The sequence below is a fragment of the Simochromis diagramma genome, unplaced genomic scaffold (assembly GCF_900408965.1).
Source record: "Simochromis diagramma unplaced genomic scaffold, fSimDia1.1 OVJJ01000205.1, whole genome shotgun sequence".
In the NCBI taxonomy this organism is placed as follows: Eukaryota; Metazoa; Chordata; class Actinopteri; order Cichliformes; family Cichlidae; genus Simochromis; species Simochromis diagramma.
Genome location: NW_024386782.1, coordinates 8,455,377 through 8,475,016, shown reverse-complemented (window position 1 = coordinate 8,475,016; position 19,640 = coordinate 8,455,377). Strand labels below are relative to the sequence as shown.

At 41.3% G+C, this 19,640-nt stretch overlaps 3 protein-coding genes across 5 annotated transcripts in view; 1 reads left to right on the top strand and 2 right to left on the bottom strand.

The window, feature by feature from the left end:
• The window catches only part of LOC120726962 (alanine aminotransferase 1-like), a 7,103-nt gene extending 1,936 nt beyond the window's left edge, over positions 1-5,167 (bottom strand). The window contains exons 1-7 of one of the 2 annotated variants that reach the window (XM_040021042.1): positions 4,983-5,165; positions 4,780-4,869; positions 4,591-4,699; positions 1,156-1,289; positions 826-1,069; positions 640-719; positions 407-543 (exon numbers count right to left, since the gene is read on the bottom strand). In XM_040021042.1, coding sequence (XP_039876976.1) covers positions 407-543; positions 640-719; positions 826-1,069; positions 1,156-1,289; positions 4,591-4,699; positions 4,780-4,869; positions 4,983-5,057 — 869 coding nt within the window. In that variant the 5' untranslated portion in view covers positions 5,058-5,165. Of the gene's footprint in view, positions 1-406; positions 720-825; positions 1,070-1,155; positions 1,290-4,590; positions 4,700-4,779; positions 4,870-4,982 lie in introns of both variants that reach the window. The other variant, XM_040021034.1, reaches the window with a different exon arrangement.
• dhx30 (DEAH (Asp-Glu-Ala-His) box helicase 30) overlaps positions 1-8,355 on the top strand; it is a 16,787-nt gene extending 8,432 nt beyond the window's left edge. Inside the window, exons 9-16 of the mRNA XM_040020963.1 lie at positions 6,444-6,710; positions 6,802-6,871; positions 6,972-7,076; positions 7,176-7,351; positions 7,428-7,634; positions 7,734-7,815; positions 7,902-8,095; positions 8,179-8,355. Coding sequence (XP_039876897.1) covers positions 6,444-6,710; positions 6,802-6,871; positions 6,972-7,076; positions 7,176-7,351; positions 7,428-7,634; positions 7,734-7,815; positions 7,902-8,095; positions 8,179-8,328 — 1,251 coding nt within the window. The 3' untranslated portion in view covers positions 8,329-8,355. The remainder of the gene's footprint in view (positions 1-6,443; positions 6,711-6,801; positions 6,872-6,971; positions 7,077-7,175; positions 7,352-7,427; positions 7,635-7,733; positions 7,816-7,901; positions 8,096-8,178) is intronic.
• On the bottom strand, positions 6,763-19,640 carry LOC120726948 (alanine aminotransferase 1-like). 2 transcript variants are annotated; one of them, XM_040021022.1, is made up of 11 exons: positions 17,441-19,640; positions 17,238-17,327; positions 17,050-17,158; positions 15,083-15,216; positions 14,753-14,996; positions 14,567-14,646; positions 14,334-14,470; positions 9,327-9,501; positions 9,052-9,207; positions 8,837-8,949; positions 6,763-8,699 (listed from the first exon to the last, which is right to left on the bottom strand). In XM_040021022.1, exons 1-11 carry the CDS (start codon positions 17,513-17,515, stop codon positions 8,609-8,611), a joined length of 1,404 nt encoding a protein of 467 aa, XP_039876956.1. In that variant the 5' UTR covers positions 17,516-19,640; the 3' UTR covers positions 6,763-8,608. The 2 variants fall into 2 exon arrangements, with proteins under 2 accessions (XP_039876956.1, XP_039876947.1); XM_040021013.1 differs by having other exon boundaries at positions 14,334-14,646.

Sequence of the window (19,640 nt, the reverse complement as noted above, 5' to 3'; positions counted from 1 at the left end):
CTCCCTGTGCATATGTGGGTTTTGTCCAGGTTATCTGGCAACCTTTCAGAGTCCAAAGATTGCATGTTAGGTTAATTGGTGACTTTAAGTGTGAATGTGTTTATAAATGACTGTCTCTCTTAAAACTCAACAACACAGAGAAATAATATTTGTAATGCAGTTAACAAACTTGAGAAGTTTGGTGTATAAGTTTTTAAAAATCCTGATCATCTCTGTAGTTGTGCAAATAATGCACAATAGCACTTATAAGTATCAGTGAGCAAACTAACGTCTTCATCTTTTTGATCTTGTAGTGAGATTGCTTATTTGACTGCTTTATTTCTTTAAATTTCAGTTTAATTTTTGCCTCAAGCTTTGTGAGAATCATCCATTACAAACCAGATACATATCTGGACTAAACACATACTCTCCCAAGAAGCCTTTGGACACTGAGTGAAAGGACGCCAGCTCCACTGTGCCTGAGAAAGGAGGCCCCATCTCGCTCACAGCCCTTTTGTAGGAGACAAACTCACAGTTTTCCCCATAAACACAGTCCTGATAGAGCTGCAATGCAACATGTAAACATCCATAAGTTCCTTTATACAGATGCATTTGGTTTTTAAAATATGCTTGCATGGATGATGATAATAGCTTCTCCACCTCATCAACCAGAAGAAAGAGCCTCTTTTCCCAAGCAAACCGGATCACCTCTTGCACTGATTTTTGGCTCTGAACATAACCTACAGGCAGTGTGGCATAAAAACAAGTAAGGGTATAATATTCATCCTGTAACACAAAGAACAAACACTTACAGTAGATGATCCCCACACTGGCTGGAATAAATACCTGCTGGATTTCCGGGGTTGATGACGTACAGAGACACAGGATTACAGACTCCCTTTGCAGATTCGAGCGCTCGCTGCAGCTCTTCCACCTGCAGCGCCCATCCCTGCTCCTCACTCAGGTAATAAGGGACGGCGACTGCACCCAACTGCGTTATGGACAACACGGTTTTGTTGTGGCATGGCACTGGAATCAACACACCTGTTCTTGGTGAAGCCTCACGGTTCACTAAGACATTGAGAATGTTCTAGAAAGCACAGAAAAGAGGGATTGTGATGATCCATTAGAAAGCACATACACATGTATGCGGCATGTCGGTAATCATGGAGTTACCGAGATTGACCACTGTGAGCCAGGGCTGATGTAAATGTTCTCAGGGTGAGATGGAATTCCTCCGTCTCGTGTCTTTATGAATTCAGAGATGCTGTGGATGATTTCTGGTATGCCAGGTGCAGCAGAATATGAACCTGAAGAGATTGAAAACAGACTTTAACTCACATACATTGGGGGCGATCGTGGCTCAAGAGTTGGCAGTTTGTCTTGTAATCGGAAGGTTGCCGGTTCGAGCCCCAGCTTGGACGGTCTCGGTTGTTGTGTCCTCAGTGTTGGGGAGTAACGGAATACATGTATACCGCCGTTACGTATTTAAAATACAAAATATGAGTAACTATATTCCGTTACCGTTTAAAAAGGTGGTATTTAGAATACAGTTACTTTGTTGAAATAAATGGATTACACGGCGGTACTTCCTTGTTTCATATTGTCGCGGGTCAGGACTGTTTGGGTTTTGTTTGACAGCTATGTTCTGTTGTTCCAGGCGGCAGCGTTACGGTTGCCATGGTTACAGGGTGACGCTCTCGCTGCTGTTTCCTGGGTGCGAGAGCGCCTTTTTGTTGTTGTTGTGCTAAGCTAATAGGCAGAATGCTACAGGTATAGCTCTAAAGAATGTAGCATCATAGGCAGTGTAGTCCGTGCTGCAGGGAGAATGGACTGCCATACACGTTGGTCGTGTCCAAATTCATGGGCTGCATCCTCCTGAGGACCCGGCCTTCCCGGCCCACGTAGACCGGGAAGGCCGGGTCCTCAGAAGGTCGGGTAGGCCGGAAGTAAACGGCCGTCAAATTGGACGGTCTAGCCTTCTGATTAGCGTCACCGCTGTCTCGGTGGAGTTTAATAAACTCAGCCGTCTGCTCCTTGCTATCTAAAATATAACAGGACACTGGCGTAAATTCTCGACTGTCTCATACTTCTGTTTAATCAGTTTTCTGTTTGACGTTTAGTCAGCTGTGTAAAAACCAAGGAGGAACCCACCCGGGGGATTAATAAAGTTTTATCTAATCTAATAACTTTAATCTCAGCCAAACCGATTTACTCACGAACAAACAAAACACTGAAAAAAGCCCAACAATAACATTTTTAGGTTGTCTAAGTGACATATATTACGTTTAACCCGAGCAGCGAAAGTCCGCGGTGATCTGAAAATGATGTGCCGGGAATTGTGCCGTTCTCGGCCGCATCAGTAACCCTCGAGCTCCCGGCTAGCTATCGAGCTGGTGGGTAGCAGACGTCTCCGAAAACGTCGAAGCACTTTTGCAAATATGCGATATCTTAATAAACCGAGCAGATATTTGATGTTTACACAGCTACTTTCTCGCCTGAAAATATGTTAAAAGTTTATTTTGTGACCCAGAAAGATTAGTATGAGTAATTTTAAAACTTAGTAGCGGCCGCCATTGTTGGAAACTGGAGTTTGGCTGGGCCGCGCTATGAATTCTGGGATATGGTAGGCCACGAAGGACACACCCGACCCATCCTTCAAATTCGGGGAAAAGGAGGACGCATTTGTCGGCTGCATTCGGAGGAGTCTACGAATTTGGACAGCCTTGTTATGTGTCTGTGAGTGAGGGAGGGAGAAAAAGGAAAAGTACGAGCTGTCATCGAGCAAAAACGGGAGCTGGAAGCATGTAAATATAATAATAACCACTGCAGCCAAGAAGAGTGCCTGACAAGCCCAGTTGTAAGTAAGCTATTAAGACTCGACTGTACACCGTGTTCGTGTTTTCCTCCAAAAACAACAAGTTCCGTTGGAGCAGCCTTTCAACGCCTCTCTCTGTCTCTCGCAAGCAAAGTTGACCCAGACAACAAAGTAAAGCTATTTTTCAGCTACGAGCCCGACACGAACATGACGTATTAGCCAGAGGTCCCTTTACTACGGTTCGGAGCCGCGAACCTTCAGTAACAGTAATAAATCACAGCAATAGTACATTCACGTAGTTGTAAACAGCATGATAATATATTAAGTAATCCAAAGTATTCAGAATACGTTACTCTCATTGAGTAACGTAACGGATTACGTTACAGAATACATTTTGGGGCATGTATTCTGTATTCTGTAATGGAATACATTTTAAAAGTAACCTTCCCAACATTGTGTGTCCTTGGGCAAGACACTTCACCTACCACCTACTGGTGATGGCCAGAGGGGCCGATGTGCGATATGGCAGCCTCGCTTCTGTCAGTCTGCCCCAGGGCAGCTGTGGCTACAACTGTAGCTTGCCTCCACCAGTGTGTGAATGTGAGAGTGAATGAATAGTGGAATTGTAAAGCGCTTTGAGGGTGTCGAAAAGCGCTATATAAATGCAATCCATTATTATTATTATTATTATTATTATTATTATTATTATTATTATTATAATAAAACACACCTACAACTTGATCTGGCAAAACAAAGCAGACTTTTTGTATTTGTATTTCTGCCTAGATTTGAATTCATAAAATGTCTTTTTTAAAATGTTTTATAAGACATACATTTCATTGTATTTATAATGTTTGTCTATATGAGCCTATAGTTTATTAAACACTTCTATTATTACATATGCTTCCTGTATAGAGACTTTTATGTATAAAATAAACATGGAAGCCAGAGTATGACAGTATTTCTGCGCAGTTTATTTGTAATCTGTGGAGACTTGTTACTGTTGTTTTAAGTGAATCACTGAAAGTAAGATATTCTCACCCAACTTTATGAATTAAAAAACTTTTTTTTAAAATTATTTATGCTTTACAACTGCAAAACTGTATGTAGCTTTAAGAATTCTTGCAAACCTCATTTTTTATACATAAACAGCTATTTTATTTTATTTTAGAATTGAATTGAATTTAGATTTTTTTTTTCTATTTGCACACAGTGGGCGAAACAGCATTTCAGTGCTGTGTATGTCCTGTACATTGCTGAACTGACAATAAAGTTTAATTTGACTAACAATGATTGTAGTAACCCTAAGAACGTTAAAGGTATTCTCCAGTTCCATTTTTACCAGTTGAAGCTCTCTAGATCTGCATCTGTAGATAGTTTTGATGCCATCTGCCCTGTTTTGGGGGTTTTAGTCTTTTGCTATTTCTGCCACCACACGGTTACTGCAGATAAAGCCTTGTGGCGGGGGCGTGGTCTCTGGCCTGCTGCAGCGGAGAAAGCGTCACATTGAGCTCATGGGGCGGTGCTGAGGCGGGGAGAATAGGTGCGCAGGTGCATCAATTGACTGTGTGTCTGCTTTTTGTCAGTGAAAGCTAACTGGGAAGGTATGGCAGCGAGACGGGGTGCCTGTGTCCGGAGCCAAGGGCCGAAACCACAGTAGTAGTTGTCACACAATAAAGATTCCGTGCTCGGATAACTGTGTGCGGTGAGTTTATGTGCTCCACCTTGGGGGTCCTGCACTACAAGCATTTTCATTTTTTCCCACATCATTAGACCGCATACGTTGCCCTCACCTACACTCCCTCCAACACATCTCCCCAGCTCCTCCTGGGCCCTCTGTCTTACATCAAGTGGCAGATTGCTGCTGTTGATAAGCGGCGGGTAAACACACGCTGCAAGAACCTGTGAAAAAGCGCAACACGGACATCGTTACTCAAAGGAAACGTAATGAGTTTACACAGTGTGTAAAGGTCCAAGTTTACCTGTCTGACAAATGTCAGAGGTTTCATTCCTGCCCTGTGTAAATCACCCTGGAAGACATCGATCACTTCTTTGTAGGGTCTTCTCACTCCCTGTAGAAGAGGAATTGAAAGCAAAGGTTAAAGATATTACAACAAAAACAGCATGACTAACTCTGGTTTATGCTTCCTATATTACAACTCTGCGTAAACATATTTTTTCTTGCCTGTCTGAGCTCGTCCTTGATCTGGTTTGCTCGTCTTGCCAGGGCTCCATACTCTAACTGCTTCGTGTTCCACATGTTTGAATTGATGTCCTGCTACGCAGATATTACTGTAACCCTCTTTACTTTGTTCAGACAAACAGAAGTGTGGAGGAGGTGAGTCTTTTCTTCCTTCTCGGCTTGATGTGAGCAGAATCATTTACCAAAGGACTTGTTTTTTAGTCAGATGTGCACAGAATTAGGCAATATGTGCCTTATTAACAGACCATGTGCTGGAAGGACAGACTTCTTGAATTGACTCCAGTGCACAATTCGATGCTTTACTTCTGCATTGTGTATAAACTTTTGGTCATGACCATGCATGACAGAGCCCATTAAAGTATCTTCTCTTAGTGCCTCTGTGTGCGATCTGTCAGTCTTATTTAGAGAGAAGTTTTAAACAATTATTTATTTATTTATTTATTTCTAATAGGGCATGAGATTCACATCAGTGAACCAAACTAAATTAATTAATCTATGGATGGACAGATCTCCATAAATAAACAAACAGCACAACAACTTATGTGCCATGTGGTATGTGCTACTGAATGTTTAGGCCACAGGATCAGAACAACTGTTTCTTAGTCTGAAAGGTGAACAGCTTTCATCGTGGCACAAAGGTTAGAAGAAGGTGATGATGTCTTCACTAAGAGAGCCACACAGAGGTCAGTTTGACAATTTTGTTTCTTTATTTCCGATAAAAAATGAATAATGCTTTATGTCAGTCAAATATAAATGTAACACTCATTAAACAACATTGTACATCCTTTCCAAAAATCCATTTTAGTTGCATTAGAACTAAAGACGGTGACTCAGTAAGTGAAACCACACCTTTTGTCGGTTATTGTTCTGAGATTTTAAACCACAGCTGCTGCACAATTATGTACTCTCACTGGCCACTTTGTTAAGTACACCTTACATTAACTTGCATCACACAGTTGCTACAGATTTGTCGGCTGCACATCCCAAAGCTGCCCTTGGATTGACTGTGCAGGTCTCTTGAGTACGGTGAACTCACTGTCTCTGTACGAGGGTTGATCGAGAGTGGTGTGTGAAAATCACAGTAGATCAGCAGTTTCTGAAATACCAGCACCAACAAGGATGCCAAGGTCCAGGTCACTAAGATCACCCTTCTCCCCTGTTGTGATACTCTGTTTGAACTTCAGCAGGGCATCTCTATATGTCTACATACCAAAATGTCCCGATGTCCTGTCCTGTGATTCATGTTAAAAAGCAGTTGAAAAAGGTGTAGCTAACAAAGCAGCCAGTCAGCATACAGTCACTTGACTCCTTCAACTTCAGCAGGTCGTCTTGACCATACCTAAAAAGATGGAGCTGTGGATTTTAAACCACAGCTGCTGCATAATTATACTAAAGCAAAGGAAGCTGCAGTCAAACCCAACCCTGAAGGGAATCAGCCACGTGGTGGTTGACGAGGTCCACGAGAGAGACATAAACACAGACCTGCTGCTGGCTCTGCTGCGCACAAGCCTGAATGAGAACCCTGACCTGAGGGTCGTTCTCATGAGTGCCACTGGGGACAACCAGAGGCTGGCTCAGTACTTTGGCGGCTGCCCGATTGTAAAGGTGCCAGGGTTCATGCACCCAGTACGAGAAAAGTACCTGGAAGATGTACTAAAAGAGATGGGGCGTCGGTCTCAAGTCCCAGAAAGGGCGAAGACAGACAAAGAGGTGGAACTCACATCTGCCACATTTTTGTTTTTCACACATTTTCTTTTTTTTCCCAAACTGATGAGTTGCTCTGCGTCTTCTTCTTGTTTAGAACGATGCCACATCGGATCTCGATTTAGTCGCTGATGTCATCGAACACATTGACAGATGTGGAGAACCAGGTGCCTATTTTACCAAGCTGTTAATTCACTTTAAATAATAGTGTTTGAAATTTTGGGCAGAGTCATATTTTACAACAACTCCTCTCCCCTCGTTCTTCAGGTGCAGTGCTGTGTTTCCTCCCGGGATGGCAGGACATAAAGGCTGTTCAAGAGAAGCTCGAGGAAAAACCGCGCTTCTCCTCTGGCTCCCAGATGATCCTGCCCTGTAAGTAAGGAGATGGATTTCCAGAGGCCTGCTTTTTGGCCTCTGGAAAAAGGTTCCCCACCTATAACCGGTTTATAATTGGTTCTGCTTTTCTTTTAGTGCACTCAAGTTTATCAGTGGCTGACCAGCAGGCTGTGTTCCAGCGCCCCCAAGTGGGACAAAGAAAGATTGTCCTGGCCACAAACATTGCTGAGACCTCAGTTACAATAGATGACATTGTTCACGTGGTGGATGCAGGAACTCACAAAGAACAGAATTATGACCCAAGGACTAAGGTTAGTATTGACATTTGATTTTATTCCAGGAAAATGTCAGCAAAAGTAATCTCTTTATTTATTTATTTCGCCCCAGGTGTCCTGTCTGGATACAGTTTGGATTTCCAGTTCAAATGTTACACAAAGAAAAGGGAGAGCAGGCCGGTGTCAGCCGGGACAGTCCTACCACCTTTTCTCAAGAAAACAGCTGGAATCCATGCCTCCCTTTCCCATCCCTGAGATCCTGCGCATCCCACTTGAGAGTTTAGTAGTGCAGGCTAAAATCCACAGTCCAAACTCAAAGGTACAGGAATAATTTTTTCCCTGTTCTTTCTTGTATCTGTATTTACATTTTTCTTCTATTTTATATTTATTAATGGCTTATCATTTTTGGTGCTTGTAGGCTGTAGATTTCTTATCCCAAGTATTGGACAGCCCAGAGCCAGAGTCTGTGAGAGACGCTGTCCGTAATCTACAAGATATAGGTAAGCACGTCTTTACTCATCTTTACTCGTCTTTGCTCATCTTTACTTGTCTTTACTTGTCATTTTGATGCACTTTTATTTTGCAGGAGTCCTGGACAGGACCGAAACACTGACTCCATTAGGGGATCGTGTCGCCTGCATGTCATGTGACCCACGGCTGGGCAAAATATTAGTCCTGAGTAGCATGTTTAGATGTGTTCTGCCTATGTTGTCTGTAGCTGCCTGTCTCACTAGAGACCCTTTCCACAACAGCTTGCAGAACAGAGCACTAGTCAACAAGGTGAGATGTCTTCACCATAATACATTTTGCCATATTTTTGTTTGCTAAGCTGTTACTGAGTCGTCTGCTTTCTGTTTGTCCAGGCCAAAGAGGCTCTGAGTGGCTCAAGCTACAGTGACTATCTGGTGGTCAGTAGAGCTGTTCTGGGCTGGAGGAAAGTTCAGCAGGAAGGCACTGCTGTTTTAGTGCTGGAGTCTATTGTGAAATCACTGAATTTATCAGGAACTCTTTAAAGAACACACAATTGTCTGTTGCCACTGTTTTTTAATGATGGCTGATGTAAGGCCTCATTTGAATTTGGAACTTGAAATATATGATTAGTTGCTTTCTGAAAAGCTGAAGCTGGATCTTACTCTAATGGGTAGTGACAAAAGATGGCTGACCAAAGATTGTATGCAATAAACATCATACTTATTAAAATCAACATCGCTGTTTCAAAAATGGTTTGATTTTCTATATAGAGTTATGGGATTACAGAAAAAAGAAACCTTAGAGGGAACTTTTCTTTTTTCTTCAAGAAAAATCCTTCATAAATGTCATGTGGAAGCTGCTCAGGCGTCTCAGTAATTCCTCCATGACGTCCTGAGGGACCGCGATGCAAAAGCTGCAGAAACAACAACAACAACAACAAAAAATAGAATAAAACTGATTTTTTGTTTCATACCAAAAATAAGATTGCTTTATATAATATCTATAATTTCTCAATGATGTACTTTGAAGAGTGCCCGACTTGTGTTGTACCTGATGTGGTAGGTGCCCTCCTTTTGTCCGTACTCCCAACCAGGACCGGTAAACACTCCACCTTCTTCTAGCAGTCTCGTACAGTAGAATGTGTCTGGCTGCAGTCCTAATTCCTGAAATATCCAAGGAAAACAACAAAAACACATTTCAGGAAAATGAACCAAAGGGCTTCAGCACCGGTTATGTAATACATCCTCTTGCATTTCTGCTGTAACCTTGGCTTTCTGAATAGCTTTTGGTGTGAGGTGCAGTCTGGGGAACGCAAACAATCCTCCTTCAATGGGTGGGCAGCTGAATCCCGGTAGGCTGTTGACAACCTCGTGGACTTTCTTCACGTTATGAACCAGCACAGTCCTGATCTGCTCAATTTCCTGCAGAAGACATCAGCTTGTAGAAAATGGCAAATTCTTTATCAAAAACAGCTACAGCTACAGCGCTACATGTAGTTGGTCATCCTCAGCTAAACAAGAGTACAGTTCTCAGGTCCAACCTGTTTATAGAGCAGGTACGAGGGGTCTCCTGGCTTTGGAGGGTCCGTCATCAGATCCAGGGCAATCTGACCTAAAACTGGTGCACAAGTATCTTTGGAGAACAGTGTGTGGATGTATTTCATGACAGCGGCATCCAGATTTACCAGCTCGACATATCCAGCACGGAGACCACACCTAATGAAAGAGACTTACATGTAGAAACAACAAAAAACGTAGATGTTCTGGAGCTTTGCTTCTCATGATCACTCTCAGTGGATGACCAGTTTATCACTGAATTTGATTGTTTGTTTGTTTTTCATTTCACACTACACCTCTGTCAGCTGATCCAGGTGACAGGATCAGCTGACTGTCACAGGAAGATGGCGCCTTTGCTCGGCTTGACTTCTACCTGCCTACGTTGTATTGTATTTTATGCTTTTATATCAGCCCTGACGTTTAATATATGGAGCTATGCTGCTGTGATTTACGACCGTTCTTCCTTGCTCCACATCAAAGAGTCTATGGAACATCTTTATGATGACTGGGACAGTTATAGAAAAACTTCCCCCCCACCACCATTTGTGCACTCTTCCACCCCACCGGATTACTTCTTGCTACCTACGAAACGTGCCCTAAGCAACTCCAAGAAGAAATCTAGGAAAAGAGGCTGTAGGGCCGGCATCCAGGTACACATCAGACGAGCCTACAAATCGGAGATTTCCCGACTCGTCTGGAGGCGTCCCTGGTTTCTGCTGCCAGTTACCCTTCCGGATTTGATTGGAAACAAGTACTTGCAGCCACTACAGCGTGGATCCTGCCAATCTGATGCTCTGGATTTTGCCGATTATCTCCCCACCGCTAGGCCTCACAGCCTGCATCGCACAACCGGTGGTTGGCCCCGCCGGTTCCGTGGCGCTGCTGGAGACCCCGCGTGCGGACACGGTGTTTGCTGTCAGTTCTACTCTGACAAGTTGATGGGAAACCTGCGCTGCCAGCTTTTAAACGGATTGCGCTCTTGAATGCCCGCTCCATCGCAAACAAATCCTTCTCTCTGAATGAGCTCTTTACAGGGAAAAGCCTGGACTTTCTGTTTATCACTGAAACATGGCAGAGGGATGGCGAATTTATTCACCTAAGCGAACTGCGTCCCGCAGACTGCTCTTACTTGGGCGCCCCCCGTTTAGGTCGCTGTGGTGGAGGTCTTGCTGTTGTCTTTAAGGACAGTTTCACCCGCAGAGGTATGCAAACTGAAAACTATTCTTCCTTTGAGTCGCAAACAATTAAGGTGGGCTCTACGAACATCTTTTATTGTGTTTTAGTCTATCGCCCTCCTGGCCCTGCTACTGAGTTCTTAAAGGATTTTATGGACTTCTTATCTTCTATTATCAAGCTGGAGAAAGTTTTAATTCTTGGGGATTTTAACATTCATATTGATGATGCCTCATCTAACTGAACATTTATCTATATCTGAGTCCTTTAACTTTGTCCAACATGTCTCCGGTCCAACCCATTTAAAAGGCCATACCTTGGACCTTGTTTTTTCCTTGGGCCTCAACATTGGCAATGTGTTTGCTGAGGATGTACATTTGAGTGATCATAACTGTATCTTTGTTGAACTTAATTTTAGCTCTAAACAGACACCTGTGAAGTTAAAAACTCATAGACGCATAATAACTGAGACTACTGCTGAGAGGTTCTCCATTATGTTTGACAGTTCTCTACTTTTTACCGGAAACGATGTAAATGCTCTTATTCAGTCTTTTAATAGGGAATGCACATCCATTTTGGATCAAGTGGCACCTATTAAAACAAGCTTGGTTTTACAAAAGAAGACATGCCCTTGGATAAACGAGTCTATCTTAAACTTAAGGAGAATATGCCGCAAAATAGAACGACTATGGAAGAAAACCAAACTTGACGCACACAGGCTCCATCTTCGAGATCTCATGCTCTCCTTAAATGACACGGTGAAAACTGTTAGATCAGAATAGTTTTCTAGACTCATAACAAAAAACAAGAGAAATCCCAAGTTTCTTTTTGACAAAGTTAGTGCTATTGTCTCCCCAGATGTGGTACCTTTAGATGTACACTCTAAAGTAGATAGTAATAAACTCCTCCGATTTTTTGTTGATAAGACTAAAGACATCAGTGCTAAAATCTCCCCAAAGCTTTCTTGTTCTCCGAGTCAGGCACTCCCTTTGTACTCCTGGTCGACTTTTACAACTGTAACATATGATGAAATAGCAGCCCTGGTGGACAAAATGAAGCCATCCTCAAGCCCCTCAGACATTATCCCCACCAAGCTTTTTATTAATGCCTTTGACACCATTGGTCCTTGGGTTGTGAACCTTTTTAATGTTTCTCTTCAGACTGGGGTGTTCCCCAGCTTTTTTAAACATGCCATTGTGGAACAAAGGCTCAAAAACCCCAATCTGGATCCAACACTACTTCAAAATTTAAGACCTATCTCCAAACTCCCATTTATGTCAAAACTCCTTGAGAAGGCAGTAGCTGTCCACCTTACGGCATACTTGGAGAAATATAACATCCATGACCGTTTTCAATCTGGGTTCCGTAAATTGCACTCCACTGAGACAGCACTACTGAAAGTTACTAATGATATTATGATGTCAGCAGACTCCGGAGAATACACAGTCCTAGTCTTGTTAGACCTCACCTCAGCCTTTGATACAGTCAACCATACCATCCTGATAAACAGACCGAGAGACCTGGTTGGGATGTCTGGCTCTGTTCTAGACTGGTTTTCATCTTATATATCTGAAAGGAGTTTTAGTGTGTCTGCAAACCAGATCATGTCGGAATCTACAGAGTTGTTGTGTGGAGTTCCTCAGGGCTCTGTGCTGGGACCTATTCTGTTTTTAATATACATTCTTCCTTTAAGTCAGATAATACAACATTTTCCTGAAGTATCTTATCATCTTTTTGCTGACGATATTCAGCTATATTATTCTTTTAAGCCTGCTGAAGCTCATAAACTCTCCAATCTGATTGACTGTTTAACCAACATTAAACAATGGTTGAACAATAATTGCTTACAGCTAAACTCGGCCAAAACAGAAACTTTGATTATTGCACCAAACAGTGCAATACCCGATATTAAACGGCGACTGGGTGAATTAGGTTCCTCACAGAAACATAACCTTAGAAACCTGGGTGTTATTTTCGATGAAGCTTTTTCTTTGGAGGGACATTTAAATCAGATAGTAAGAACCTGCTTTTTTCACTTGAGGAACATTTCTAAACTTAGATCCATCGTGTCAACAAGTGAACTTGAGATGATAATACATGCTTTTATTTCTACAAGACTTGACTACTGTAACAGCCTGTTTACTTTTCTAAACATGAAAGGGCTAGCCCGCCTACAGGTTGTTCAAATCTCTGCAGTGAGGCTACTGACCCGCTCGAACAAGGGTGCTCATATGACCCCTGTTTTAAAGTCGTTGCACTGGCTACCAATCAGATTCAGGTTCCATTTTAAAATTCTAGTTTTAACTTTTAGAGCATTACAGAGACAGCCCCCCCCCCCCCCCCCCCCCCCCCACTGCTGATCTGATTCGTACACATACCTCCACTCGTAACCTGAGGTCATCAAACCAAAACCTTTTAGTGGTCCCCCACACTCGTTTTAAAACCCGAGGGGACCAAGCTGTTGCACCCAGACTGTGGAATGCACTTCCCCTATTTCTACGGGGTCTGGACTCAGCGGAGAACTTCAAAAAGCAGCTAAAGACATTTTTATTTCAAAAAGCTTTTAATTAGATCAGGGTTTTTATGATGTATTTTATGACTGTATTACGTTTTTTACCTTGTAAAGCACTTTGTGACATATGTCTGTGAAAGGTGCTATGCAAATAAACTTTACTTACTTACTATCCCTACCATCCTCCTCTGACACACCAACCCTCTGCACGCCCTTCTTTACTACATCCTATGAAAAATTCTTCTTTACTTCCTGCCTGCCAGCTCAAAACGAGTGGTACATCAAAGGGAAAGCTCAGGTTGAGCAGTTTGAAGACATAGTTTGAGACTGAGATGGTTTGGACATGTGCAGAGGAAGGATAGTGGATATACTGGACACACAACCTTCCTTTTCACTCTTGCCATGAAATGCATCCCCATGCTCTCCACCCTGCTTGCACTCTTTTCTTCACCTCTCTTTTGCATTCATCCACTAACCTTTGCTCCTTGCAGCATCACTGTTACACCTGTGATGCTTTTAAGTTCCGTATTTTAGCTTGTATAAGAAGTGTTTAAACTTACAATGAGACTCTGGTTAATAATCTCTTAGTTCATACCAGTCTAAAGAAAATCTCCAAAGCTATTTTAGCACACTTGGCACTAATTTGCATGAATTTCAAAAAGACATTTCTACAAATAACACAGAAAATATATGTTAAACACAAAAGTGTAATTGTCACGATGCAAGTCATGCAATGCAATCAACTTTGGAAGATTTTACCTGACAGCCATAAAAGACTGACAGACAACATGGGCACCCAAGTTTGTGAATGTGATAACTCGAGAACAAAGTGATGTAGGAGTTTTAAATTACATTATAGGTGTATCTACTAGAAGGCTGAGAGGTGCCACTAACTGCCGCCAGTATCAGGGTAACCATTGCACTGGTTATCATATTAACTTGGCTGCTTCTCTTCTGAAAAAAGCATAAACTGTAGAGAGTAGCTTATGTCACATTTGTGTTTTTCAAGATAAGATTTCTTAAAACTCAACAATACAGAGAAATAATATTTGTAATGCAGTTAACAAACTTGAGAAGTTTGGTGTATAAGTTTTTAAAAATCCTGATCATCTCTGTAGTTGTGCAAATAATGCACAATAGCACTTATAAGTATCAGTGAGCAAACTAACGTCTTCATCTTTTTGATCTTGTAGTGAGATTGCTTATTTGACTGCTTTATTTCTTTAAATTTCAGTTTAATTTTTGCCTCAAGCTTTGTGAGAATCATCCATTACAAACCAGATACATATCTGGACTGAACACATACTCTCCCGAGAAGCCTTTGGACACTGAGTGAAAGGACGCCAGCTCCACTGTGCCTGAGAAAGGAGGCCCCATCTCACTCAAAGTCCTTTTGTAGGAGACAAACTCACAGTTTTCCCCATAAACACAGTCCTGATAGAGCTGCAATGCAACATGTAAACATCCATAAGTTCCTTTATACAGATGCATTTGGTTTTTAAAATATGCTTGCATGGATGATGATAATAGCTTCTCCACCTCATCAACCAGAAGAAAGAGCCTCTTTTCCCAAGCAAACCGGATCACCTCTTGCACTGATTTTTGGCTCTGAACATAACCTACAGGCAGTGTGGCATAAAAACAAGTAAGGGTATAATATTCATCCTGTAATACAAAGAACAAAAACTTACAGTAGATGATCCCCACACTGGCTGGAATAAATACCTGCTGGATTTCCGGGGTTGATGACGTACAGAGACACAGGATTACAGACTCCCTTTGCAGATTCGAGCGCTCGCTGCAGCTCTTCCACCTGCAGCGCCCATCCCTGCTCCTCACTCAGGTAATAAGGGACGGCAACTGCACCCAACTGCGTTATGGACAACACGGTTTTGTTGTGGCATGGCACTGGAATCAACACACCTGTTCTTGGTGAAGCCTCACGGTTCACTAAGACATTGAGAATGTTCTAGAAAGCACAGAAAAGAGGGATTGTGATGATCCATTAGAAAGCACATACACATGTATGCAGCATGTCGGTAATCATGGAGTTACCGAGATTGACCACTGTGAGCCAGGGCTGATGTAAATGTTCTCAGGGTGAGATGGAATTCCTCCGTCTCGTCTCTTTATGAATTCAGAGATGCTGTGGATGATTTCTGGTATTCCAGATACAGCAGAATATGAACCTGAAGAGATTGAAAACAGACTTTAACTCACATAAAACACACCTACAACTTGATCCTGCAAAACAAAGCAGGCTTTTGGTATTATTATTTCTGCCTAGATTTGAATTCATAAAATGGCTTTTTTAAACCGTTTTATAAGACCCGGGGCATGTTTACTCATCCAAAAGTGTCAGAAACACTGGTATTGATTATTTTACAATTTCCTTTTATAATTTTAATTTTTTTTTTCATTTTCTGTAGTGATGCAGATGACATGTGACATCTCTTCTGTTCTGGGTCAATCTGACCCGCAACATAACAGGAGGGTTAAGTGAATCAAATCAAATTAAAATTTATTTCTATGGCACATAGTAATACCACAATTTGACCAAAGTGCTTCACAGTCAGTCAGAGCAACAGTATATAAGCCAGTTAGAATAAAATCAGTTAAAAGCAGGGCAAAAAAAATATATGAGTAAACAGCATAACTATCCACGAAATAACCGACTAGTTTGATTCAAAAGCCAGAGTAAAATAAGTTTAAAGACGCAATTTAAAAGACTGGATGGACTCGGAGGAACGAATATAAGGAGGGAGATTATTCCAGAGTCTGGGTGCAATGATAGCAAAGGCCCGATCTTCAGACGAGACCTCGGTTGCGTCAGGAGCATCTGATTTGACGATCATAGTGCTCTATTGGGATTATACAAATGGAGGAGTTTAAATAGATAGCTGGGAGCCAAATTGTTTAGAATTTTAACGGTAAGTAAGAGAATTTTGAAATTGAAGCATTATTCAACAGGGAGTCAATGTAAGTTGGCTAAAACTGGTGTGATGTGATCATAATTTCTAGTACCAGTTAAGAGACGCACAGCTGCATTTTGAACTAACTGGAGCCAGTGAAGAGAAGAATATGGGAGGCCCGAGTAGCGGAAATTACAGTAGTCCAATTTGGAAGTGATAAAAGCATGGCTAAGCTTTTCGAGATCCTTCAAGGGAAGGTATGGCTTTGCTTTATCTGACGCAGCTGGTAGAAACTGTTTTTACCACAGTGGAGATCTGTTTCTTGAGCTTGAAAGAGCTGTCCAGGAAACACCAAGATTTCTTACAGTGAGCGAGAGATGGCTAGCAAGAGGCCCTAAGGCATCAGTTAGTTGGTCCAGCGGAGTGTGACTATCAAAAACTATAACTTTTGTCTTATTCTCGTTCAATGTAAGAAAGTTACATGATAACCAAGTTTTGACCTCTTTTACACAGTTGAATAGAGGTTGCAGAGAAGTAGAGACATCCAAAGGGAAATAAATTTGTATGTCGTCGGCGTAACAGTGGAAGGAAGTGTTATATTTTTTAAATATTATTCCCAACGGGAGCATGTACAAAGAAAGTAAGATATTCTCACCAAACTTTATGAATTAAAAAACTTAAAACAAAAAATGATTTATGCTTTACAACTACAATAGTGTATGTAGCTTTAAGAATCCTTGCAAACCTCATTTGTTTAAATCTATTTTATTTTATTTTATTTTTGAATTGAATTGAATGTTCAATTGTTCTATTTGCACACAGTGGGCGAAACAGCATTTCAGTGCTGTGTATGTCCTGTACATTGCAGAACTGACAATAAAGTTTAATTGACTTACAATGATTGTAGTAACCCTAAGAACCTTAAAGGTATTCTCCAGTTCCATTTTTACCAGTTGAAGCTCTGTAGATCTGCATCTGTAGATAGTTTTGATGCCATCTGCCCTGTTTTGGAGGTTTTAGTCTTTTGATATTTCTGCCACCACACGGTTACTGCAGATACAGCATTTTCTTTTTCCCCCCACATCATTAGACCGCATACGTTGCCCTCACCTACACTCCCTCCAACACATCTCCCCAGCTCCTCCTGGGCCCTCTGTCTTACATCAAATGGCAGATTGCTGCTGTTGATAAGCGGCGGGTAAACACACGCTGCAAGAACCTGTGAAAAGCGCAACACGGACATCGTTACTCAAAGGAAACATAATGAGTTTACACAGTGTGTAAAAGTCCAAGTTTACCTGTCTGATAAATGTCAGAGGTTTCATTCCTGCCCTGTGTAAATCACCCTGGAAGACATCGATCACTTCTTTGTAGGGTCTTCTCACTCCCTGTAGAAGAGGAATTGAAAGCAAAGGTTAAAGATATTACAACAAAAACAGCATGACTAACTCTGGTTTATGCTTCCTTTATTACAACTCTGTGTAAACATAGTTTTTCTTGCCTGTCTGAGCTCGTCCTTGATCTGGTTTGCTCGTCTTGCCAGGGCTCCATACTCTAACTGCTTCATGTTCCACATGTTTGAATTGATGTCCTGCTACGCAGATATTACTGTAACCCTCTTTACTTTGTTCAGACAAACAGAAGTGTGGAGGAGCTGAGTCTTTTCTTCCTTCTCGGCTTGAAGTGAGCAGAACCACCAAAGGACTTGTTTTTTAGTTGGATGTGCACAGAATTAGGCAATAGATGAATTATTAACAGACCCTGTGCTGGAAGGACAGACTTCTTGAATTGACTCCAGTGTACAATTCGATGCTTTACTTCTGCATTGTGTATAAACTTTTGGTCATGACCATGCATGACAGAGCCCATTAAAGTATCTTTTCTTAGTGCCTCTGTGTGCGATCTGTCAGTCTTATTTAGAGAGAAGTTTTAAACAAATAATTATGATTTGTTTTTATTTATTTATTTATGTATTTATTTAGATCTCCATGAATAGGAATAAACAGGACAACAACTTATGTGCCATGTGGTATGTGCCACTGAACAGCTTTCATCATGGCACAAAGGTTAGAAGGAGGTTAATACTTTCCTTAGAAGAAAATGTCTAAGAAAGACTCTCCCTCTCTACTGTTCAAGGTTATCAGTGCTTGTAGGTTCACCTACGTTTGCAGTACCATGCAGAAGTTTTGATCCACCCTCATTTCTTTATATTTTGCTCACAAAATGAAAAAATAAGTGCATCAATTTATTGAAATGTGAAAATATACATGGAAATACAGAATACAAGGTAAAATTGAGCTTTTATAGTTCAAATGTGCTTGAAAGTCGATATTTGGTTTGACCACCTTTATTCTTCAGCACAGTCTGACATCTCTTAGCCAAGCTTTCTGATCATTTCTTTAAGTAGTCTTAAGGAATAGTTCTTCCTTCTTGAAGAACATCCAAAGCTCTTCTTTGGATGTTGGCTTTCTTTTTGTTCTGTTCTAAGTCAAGATGATCCCACACTGCTTCAATAAATGTTGAGGTCCGGGCTCTTGGCAGGCTAATCCATGACTGTCAGTGCTCCATTGTGTGGTATGCTTTTACTGCATTGGCAGTGTATTTGGGATCACTGCCATGCTGAAAAACGAAACCCTTGGAAATCAGATGTTTTAGAAATAGTGTTTCATGGATGATCAAAATCTGGTGGTACTGTTCTGCATTAATAATTCTATCAATTTTGACATGATTCCCACTGGCTGAAATGCGGACCCCAGACAAAACCCAAAACATCCTCCACTGTGTTTTACAGATGGCTGTAGACACTCACTGTTGTACATCTTCACTGATTTTCTCTGTATACGTTGATAATTTGAACTACACGTTTCAGTTTGGATTCATTACTCCATCAGATCAGTTCATGTGAAATGTGGCATACCTCAGCCACAAAGAGGAGAAAACATCTTTCCCTTCATTAACAGTGGCTTCTTGACAGCCACTCCTCCACTGAGACCATATCCGATGAGGTTTCAGTGAACAGTATGAATTTAGCTGAAGGCCCAGATGCATGTCTCAGGTCCTGTATTAGGTCTTTGCTGGATTGTTTCCTATTTTTATAAGGGCATAACTTTCAGATTCTGTTCAACTGTTTTAGATGGTTTTTAGGCCCGACGCTCTTTTTTTCCTCCATTTGTCCAGTTTCCTAAATTGTTTTTAGGCACACAGTTTCGAGATATGCCAGGTTTTTGACTAACAGCTCTTTGGGAATCACCTTACTGGTACAAAAGTATTTCACTCTCTCTTTTTTCTGTCTATCAAACCATGTTATGTTTGGTATTTTTCATAGATCCAACCAAAGAAACTGGAACAAGTTATATGTTTTGCACTAGGTTCAACCCTTTGTTATGCTGCTACAACAATGTGAATTTCCCAACTCTGGGATTAATAAGGGGTTAGTAAAGGGTGTTAACATCCATGTCTTACCATCCATAAAGCTTAAATGACTTATAGCCTACTGGGATGACTGTTTCTTTCATTTTCTTTTTCTGAACAGTGCATATAAATAACATGAAGCAAACGCAAGTATGATTAATATTAGAGATATAATTCTTTATTAGAGATGATTAGAGATTAATATTTTTAATTTTTAATCCGAGTGTGTGTTTTAAATCTTTCTTATACTGCGCTGTTTTAAAATTGGAGTCGCTGTTTCTTTACGGAGA

Bases quoted from the DNA above. Each gene is read 5' to 3' on its own strand.
- LOC120726948 (XM_040021013.1), bottom strand. From the start codon at position 17,515: ATGTGGAACATGAAGCAGTTAGAGTATGGAGCCCTGGCAAGACGAGCA. The intron at 15,217-17,049 runs GTGAGGGCAACG...CAATCTCTTCAG, and splicing joins ATGTGTTGGAGGGAGTGTAG to GTTCATATTCTGCTGTATCT. The intron at 14,647-14,752 runs GTATTTATTCCA...CACTGCCTGTAG, and splicing joins CAACCCCGGAAATCCAGCAG to GTTATGTTCAGAGCCAAAAA.